This window comes from Pleurodeles waltl, chromosome 5 (genome assembly GCF_031143425.1).
Source record: "Pleurodeles waltl isolate 20211129_DDA chromosome 5, aPleWal1.hap1.20221129, whole genome shotgun sequence".
Lineage (NCBI taxonomy): Eukaryota > Metazoa > Chordata > Amphibia > Caudata > Salamandridae > Pleurodeles > Pleurodeles waltl.
Window position 1 is genome coordinate 1,740,460,862 of NC_090444.1, and position 8,091 is coordinate 1,740,468,952.

The 8,091-nt window shown below is 43.1% G+C and overlaps 1 protein-coding gene across 5 annotated transcripts in view; it reads right to left on the minus strand.

The window, feature by feature from the left end:
• The window catches only part of LOC138297429 (cysteine-rich venom protein-like), a 260,633-nt gene extending 259,664 nt beyond the window's left edge, over window positions 1-969 (minus strand). For all 5 annotated transcript variants that reach the window (XM_069236793.1, XM_069236790.1, XM_069236791.1 and 2 more), the window contains exon 1: window positions 864-969. In XM_069236793.1, coding sequence (XP_069092894.1) covers window positions 864-930 — 67 coding nt within the window. In that variant the 5' untranslated portion in view covers window positions 931-969. The remainder of the gene's footprint in view (window positions 1-863) is intronic.
• Between the last annotated feature and the right edge of the window lie 7,122 nt (window positions 970-8,091).

Sequence of the window (8,091 nt, forward strand, 5' to 3'; positions counted from 1 at the left end):
GCTTACGTGTCATAGATGTATAGCTTTCTGCGGTCTCTCGTAGATTTCTCACCTATTACCACCACTAAATATATATATATATATATATATATATATATATATATATATATATATATATATATATATATATATAACGGCTCAGCATCGAGGTGGGGCAAAACCACCTAAGGGGTTAATAATAGTATTTGGAGGAGTTACTCGAAGTTTGTGAAAGAATATATTTAGAATTGTACATACCCCTAAGATATTGAAAACGCTACTGGGTGAATGAACACTATTTGGGGGAAACAATGTGGGATTAACAGAAATAGAATGTGTCTTGCCTGAATGTAACAGGGCAACCTAGTGTTGAATAACAATTACCTTTGTGATATGAAAACTCTATGAAAGTGATTTCATCTCATTAATTTTTCCGAAATGGCCTCACGTCACCCTTTATGTCTTACTACAATCAATAGAAGTTAGCCAGACACTTTCCATTTGGGCACAACCGTCAATTTTGGGTACATTGACATTTTTTATAATCAGAAAATGACTCAGAGCAAGATTGAGAAATGCAGAAAAGGGAGAAGTGGTGAAGAGACAGATGTGAATACAATTGAAAGGGGGATAAAAACTAATTTTCAAGAATGAGATAAGATTCAGGGAGTGTAGAGAGAAACAGGCATAAAATGTTCAAGTATTGCTATGCACTTGAAGTCCTCACCTAAACTGTTCCTTTTTGTACCACATGCTTTTGTCAGCTTCACAAAATTATAAGGTTTGTTAGGAACACACTGACACCTCGTCTGTTCGTGGGCAAAGACAAAGCTGTCGCTTTTTTACACCAGATGTCACCTGCCCACCCCCTTTCTGGTACTCACCAGTGAGATGTGCCCAGAAAATGATGCGTTTGCTTTCCTTGCGTCTTCGAACCCCTCTGGATGTCATTAAACTCGCGTTCAGCTTTTAAAAACCAACCCAAGCATAGAGAATGGGCGTTCATATTAACAGAGCATTACAGACACTTAAAATATTGTCTTCAGAGCACAGTGGGCACTAAAATCTTTTAAAGTAAATATTCAGCCTCATTAAGGCTGTTTGTTTTTTATCTAGTATATTTGAGTCTGAGCAACACAGGCTCACAGTGTACTTCAACTGGTGATTGATGTGCAGCCTGGGGAGCTAGAATGCTTTCAAGGGTGGTGGGCCTAAAGTTTTTGGCAACATCAAACTGGAGTGAGGTAAGCTGCTCCTCTTCCGTTTGCAGACAGAGAGAGCAGTAGGGTGAGGACACGACTGGGGCGCAAAATATGTCATAGTGTCACAGTGTTCTGCTTGTAATAGTCACCATCATCATCATGAACTTTATTTCGATCACGAGGATCATAAAAGTACATCACACATAAATAATCCACATAAATATGCATACAGTCGTGTACACGTTCAAAATACAATAGAATAAAATCCCAATCACCCATACCAAGAATAAGAGACCAAACTGTATGAGCAGCAAAGCACATTTCTTAAAAAGACCCGTGGATGGTGAAGTCCCCCTGCCGGTTGCTGATCTTAAACATTGATGCGACGAGCAAACCTTAAAAGCAGCATGCAGTGAATTAGCTCTGAAAAGGTTGGGCATCACAATGTGGGCTTGGATTAGTGGTGTCACAAGATGTTACTGCAACAACAAAGTGCAAACTGCAGTTCCAGGGAGAGTGACCAGTGAAATTGTAACTGATCGTGGTCAATCCCTTCCAGGTTGTCCACGAACTTGATATAAAACCAAAACGACATTCGCCACATTCTGATATGAAGTTAAATAATAAACATATCTCTCAATGTACTGCGGGGGAACACAATTGGTTTTAAAATCCCACTCCTTTTACCAAGGTTGTGGTAACAATAAATGGCAACAAATAAATTAACTTTTTATGCAGTAAACTAAAATTGATATTCATTTCCCAGACTGGGTACTATATATTTAAGACTATTAATACGTAAAATAGAGTATGTCAAGGTATGAGGTCTTATAAAGGCCAGGAGGAACTGGCAGTGCCTTCATTAGGTTTCCTCGATAAGGAAAATGAAACAACTACTACAAAGGTGTTAGAGAAACTAGTGTGTTCCCTGTCCCCAGATCAGTTAGACACTCACTTGCATTTGCTGAGGGCACCTATTCCACTGGGCCATCAAGTACTTAGCCTGAGCGGAACAATACAAGCATTTAGTGGGGTAAGCTGATATGATCACCGCCTATGTGTCGTTTAGTCACTTTCTTACATACTATTTGAACGCCTAATCCATAGGGCCATCAAATATTTGGCCAGACCTAAAACCACTACTCTACTTCTGTCAGTGCTCAGTACTCTATATGCCTATAGGTACTGCCTGGTGCCCCGGTTCCTGCAGAGGGTTGAAATACACTTTGCCCGGAGGTTATGATAGCAGAGACAGAAAATCGCTTTAACAGGTAAGGTTCTGTATCAAAATTGCAGGTACAGTTTCCGAGCGAGGGCGGGGACAATTTCATCAATGGTTGGGTCATACTGCGGGTAGGGTTTAATATCTATAGAAGCTAGGGAAAGCGTTCCCTTACACTTTGTCATGGGTTCAACGGTTATGAACTCCCAGTAGCTGGCTTTAACCCTAGCTTGAGGGATCATACACGTCTTCCCCAGAGAAGACAAGGAAGTTTCCAACCCCAATTTCTGTAGGAGTACCTTGGTGGTACTCAGCCAAGGAATTTTCCTGACACATTGGAGTACCATAAGGTCTCTTAGACTCAGCCTGTAGGGTTCGAGAGCCTGGGTATTCCACATGCAGTGCCAGAAAGTGAGGAATCTACATTCAATTTTATGAGAGATCCTCCTTTGAGCTAAATCCAAATGGACAGGGTCGGAAGAGTGCTCAAAGGAAGATTATGTTAAGATCCTAAAAAGATTATTCCCAACTGTTGTTAAACTACGTGTGTTTGTGCATCCTCACATCCTGCCCCATGCAATACCATACCCAGCACCTTGGTATCATATCTCTCAAGGGCAGAGGCCACCTTTTTAGATGTTGTCTTTCTGTGGATCTTAGCTATGCTTGACATCTGTTGAATAAGGGACACATGAGTCTTTTCAAAATGAGTAACCAAACACAGATTGGGGGTGAGTCCCATATCTAAATAATCGCAGTCGGCCACCAAGTCTATAGGGGTGTCATACGTCTCGTACAACAGGTAATTTTCAATTGGAAAAGAGCATGTGCTTGTTTGTGGAGCTATTAAGCTCCTGTCCCGTCTCATTGCAGACACACTTACAAGTGTTTAGTAGCTACTGGAGCCCCTGGGGTGTCATCAGCAAAGAGGAGAGTCTGGACCCTCCTCCCCCATCCCTCATCAGGTAATCTACCACTGTGTTAATGTATAATAGAACAGGGTGGGGCGAGAGCGCACCACTGCCTAACCCCTCAGGTTACCCTAATGGGTTCAGTCAGTTACCCGTCTTCCCCCAATCTTACTTGAGCAAAGTTATCCGCAAGTAATCTCACCAGGATGATCAATAGGGGTGCGGGTACGTCCATTGTATCCAACACCTTCCAAAGTTTGCCTCTAGGGACCAGATCAAAGGCAGTATGTAACTCAATGAAGGCAACACAAACTTTTCCTTTGTTGATTATTACCTCCTTCCAAAAAATGGAAATAAAGCGGATGGCCTGGTCAATGGTACCGACGTTGGCTTTAAAGCTTGCCTGCAAATAAGACAGAATCTCCTCTTCAGTTATCCAGTCCTGAAGGTGGACCAGTACCTGTTTACAAAAATTGTTTCGCAACTAATCGATCAAGCTCATGGCCCAATAATACCTGCGATTTGTCCAATCTCCCTTTTTGTACACTGGGATAATCTCTGCTAATTTCTATTTCTTTATTTAATGTTTATTTGTATCCAATAGTATTGTAGCGCCAACATTGTGAAAGAAAGTGAAATATGTTGTCTCAATGTCTGCGGAACATTCCACACAGGAAACGTCCTTAGCCCAAGCCTCATAAAGTGCTAAAAACGAGTAAACTTAGACGAAGGTGTATGTTTTCCTTTGTGAATCAGGTCCTTTATGGGTCCTGGCATAAGACATGCTTACACAGGGGGAAATGTTTTGTGAGTTACAAAACTTTTCTACATAATTATGCAGGTCTTGCTAATGGAAATTAACTAATAAGCCACAGTAAGGGATTAAGGCACAGAAATGCACCGAAAATGCTTTGCCACTCATGCTTGGACATGAAAGTGTAATTCACTTGCAAGGCCTTGATTCTGGGTTGCCTGTACTTCCTAATAGCAGGAGTTACCAAACCCACTGGAAATCACAAGCAGTGCAGGAGTATGGGGGTCGGGATTCCCTGGCGCGCTGAGTGCACATTTTACCAGATTCTGACCCTCCACGTCATACGTGCTGGCATTTACCCCCACTCAAAGGAATACAAGAGCATTGCACCGGAAACCGGCAGCTGATTTCTGCATTTTTTACCCTAGGAAAGTGCTTAATTTGTAAATAAAAAGGTGCCGGTGCTGAAAGCTCTCCTCTTAAACATGCGACTGCTTCAATTAACAGTGCGAGCACATAATACTGAGGCAGAGTAATTCTGAAGCCACCTCGGACCTCTTCAATCCATTAACAGCCACTGCCCGCCCCTTCAGCTCACTCTTGCAGCTTCCTGCTTTTCCCCTTGTGACGCTTCTTCTTTTTTCTCTTCCTCTGTCTTTCCCACGTGTCTTTTGCTCGCAGTAAATGCTTGAGGCAGAAAACTAATCCCCGGCCCTCAGAAATAAGTGCCGGTGCTCAGCACCGGAAACAACAAGCACAAATTAAGCACTGGGAACAAGTGTCTGTAACATCAGGCACGCTATTACCAGTGACTTTTTTTGAGCCACTTAACAATAAAAACTTAGTAAATGTGGCAGAGTTTATGTTATGTGAAAACCTAGCATGACACATTGGTTTCTGCACATTTTTGTAAATAAAATCACTAACTATGGAACAATTACATATGGTTTCTTCCAAGGGAAACATTGTGATTTCAAATTACAGGTGCAAAAAAGTCTCATTTTACCTGTGAATGAAGGTGGCAAATTCAACTTCAGTACCTGAAGCCATACATTTATTTTGGGTAAAAAAAAATAGCAATGACTGCCTGTTGACTCAAGGTGTGTAGCTGTACCAAAATCTTCAAACAAAAATGAAGAATGTTTTGGCAGCTGTTCTAGAACAGAAAGTACATTGCTGCAACTATGAACTAATACTTATTTATACATGCCTATTATGCACCCGCCAAATTTTGTTTAAAGCATGACATACATACTGCTAGGATTAGTGCAGAGATATTGCCAGAACGTGGTTGTAACACCTCACAGTACTTTCGTTTCCAAGAAAATAGAGGTAGAACTAAATTAGTGGATACGTTGATAAAAGTAAAAAGCAAAAGGAGATAAATTACAGGATGGTTTCTCAATCTTCTCCTGTAAGGAAGTATCGGATCTTCCGTGTGAAGTAGAATTGATAGTTTACTGACCCCAGAAAGCAGAAACTCTAAGGGACAGATTTATGGAAAGTGGCGCTGCACTTGGTGCTGCACCAAGTGCAGCGCCACTTTCCCTGCGTCCCGTAGCACACCCCTACCGCCACCATGTGTGCGCTGTATTTAAAATACGACGCACCATGGCACAGGGTAGGGGTCGATAGTATCATTTCTCATGACACTATTGATGTACTCTGCAGGAGTAGCGCCAAAATATTGGCGCTACTCCTGCAGAGTACATAGGGGCCCATTTTAAAGAATGGAAGCCCCTTTTGAATGCCTGCACTTGAGCAGGAGTTAAAAGTGCCTTAAAAAATGGCGCAAGGAAATCTTATAGATTTCCTAACGCCATTTTTCCGGCTCCCCTAAAGGGGGAACACCCCGTGCATTCATTATGCCTGGGGCAAGCATAATGTAGCACAAAGGGGTACAGAGTGCCGCAATGCATGCGCCACCCTGTAAATACGGCGCAGGGATTTCGGCCTCGTTGGTCCTCATTAACGTAAAAAATAATGACGTTAATGTGGCGCAAGGTGGCTCTAGGGCATTATAAATATGCCCCAAAGTGCACTTCAAACCTGTCATTTCATGTCCACGCAGATTTGTGTAGCTGGTGCTTAATTTGATGAGATATCTAGCATAACAGTCGCACTAGTCTGTGAATATGCACTCACTGACAATCATTTCTTTATTTAATGTTGTATTTGGATCCAATAGTATTGTAGCGCCAACATTGTGAAAGCAAGTCTAATGTATCTCAATGCCTGCGGAACATCCTGCACAAGAAACATTCTTAGAACAAGCTTAATGAATTAATCGGAAGCACTGGTGCAATCGTTGGACTCTAATAAAGAGGGCACGGTCCTGTCTTACCATCTAGTCTTGTTATCACTAGTACTAACCATTGCACCTGAGATACACTGGACTCTAGAGACTGGTGAATATGAGGAACACATGCGCAAGCCACCACAGCCTTTATGTGTCTTACTGATGGGGCTCACACATTCACAAGCATGATGCCCCTGAGAAGATTGACTTGTTTCAGCCACACACTCACCAGCTACACCCAAGTAGCTCGAGCTTATGTCTGGATGGTGTTCACAGCAGTATCATTTTTCATGCAGCTTTCAATGATCACACAAAAAGGTGCATGGACAAAATTTGTTTGACCTCAACGAACTGGTTCAATTTTAGTTTTCACTCTTTTTTAATGCATCTTGTTTCAAAAAGCGTCAGCCCTGTCAGCCACAATGTGGTTCCTCTACAGGATGACTTCTTCTACAGCAAGCTGTAACATCATAACTTGGGTCCAGCAGTGACAGTCTCATACAGTGTGTGACTGACTGTGAAATTAAAAATGAGCGTCAACACTTCTTGGATCTCCACGTCTATACAACTTTTAAGGGTATGCAAGGCCTGTCCTTCTCATAGGTTAACATGGGGTCTACCTTTACATCTGATTAAAGTGTAGATTCCCTTTGGGAGCGGATGGACATATGGAGTTTGGGGTCTCTGGAGTCACAATTTAAAAATACATCTTTTAGTAAAGTTGATTTTAAGATTGTGTGTTTGAAAATGCCACTTTTAGAAAGTGAGCATTTTCTTGCGTGTACCATTTCTGTGACTCTGCTTGTTTGTGGATTCCCTGTCTGGGTCAGTTTGACAGTTGGGGTGGTTGCACCTCACACTAGAAAGTGACACAAAGGGAGCTGGGGTGTAGCCTGCATATCCTGATGAGCCATCTGTGCTAGGAGGGAGGGGAGGATTGGTCTCTTACACCTGAAAGGGATGTGCCTGTCCTCACACAATGCAGTCTCCAACCCCCTGGTGAGTGTCTGGGGCCTGGCCTGAGCAAGGCAGGATTTCACATTCAAGAGAGACTTTGCTTTGAAGTAGGCTTACTTCAAAGGAAACGTTGGGTGCAAGAAGAGTACCCAAAACCACAGACTTTAGAACACGTCTAGAAACCAAGAGGAACCTCTGCCTGGAGAAGAGCTGAATGAGCTGAGGAAGAAGAGCTGCTCTGCCTGTGCTTTGTGGAGCTATCCTGCAGTTGCTGCTTCTGCCAGAGTAAGAGTGCAAAGACTGGATTTTGAGTGCCTTCCAGCTTGAGAAGAACTCTCCAAGGGCTTGATTTAGAGCTTGCCTCCTGTTGTTTGAAGTCTCAGGGAAAGCAAAGACTTCTCTCTGCCAGCACCTGGAGTCTTTGGAGAGACTCCTACTCTGCCCTGTGGTGACCATCCAGTTCCTGGGACCCTGAAAGGAGAAGCTGGCAGCCTAAGAAGAGGAAATCCATGCACAGAGTGTCATGCAGGGAAAAGATCGACGCAACTCCGATCTGCGGCTGAAGAAACGACGCGCTGCCGGCTCAGCGGCTGAAAATCGATGCTCCCCTGCAACGCGACTGAAGAATCGACGCACGGAGCTGTAGAAATGACACGCAGCGTCGCTGAAGGAGGCTAGGAGATCGCAAGCCGTGCTGCGTGGTTTTCAGATCATCGTGCGGCTGGATTTCTGACGCAAGCACCACTGGGCATGTAAAAACAATGCAA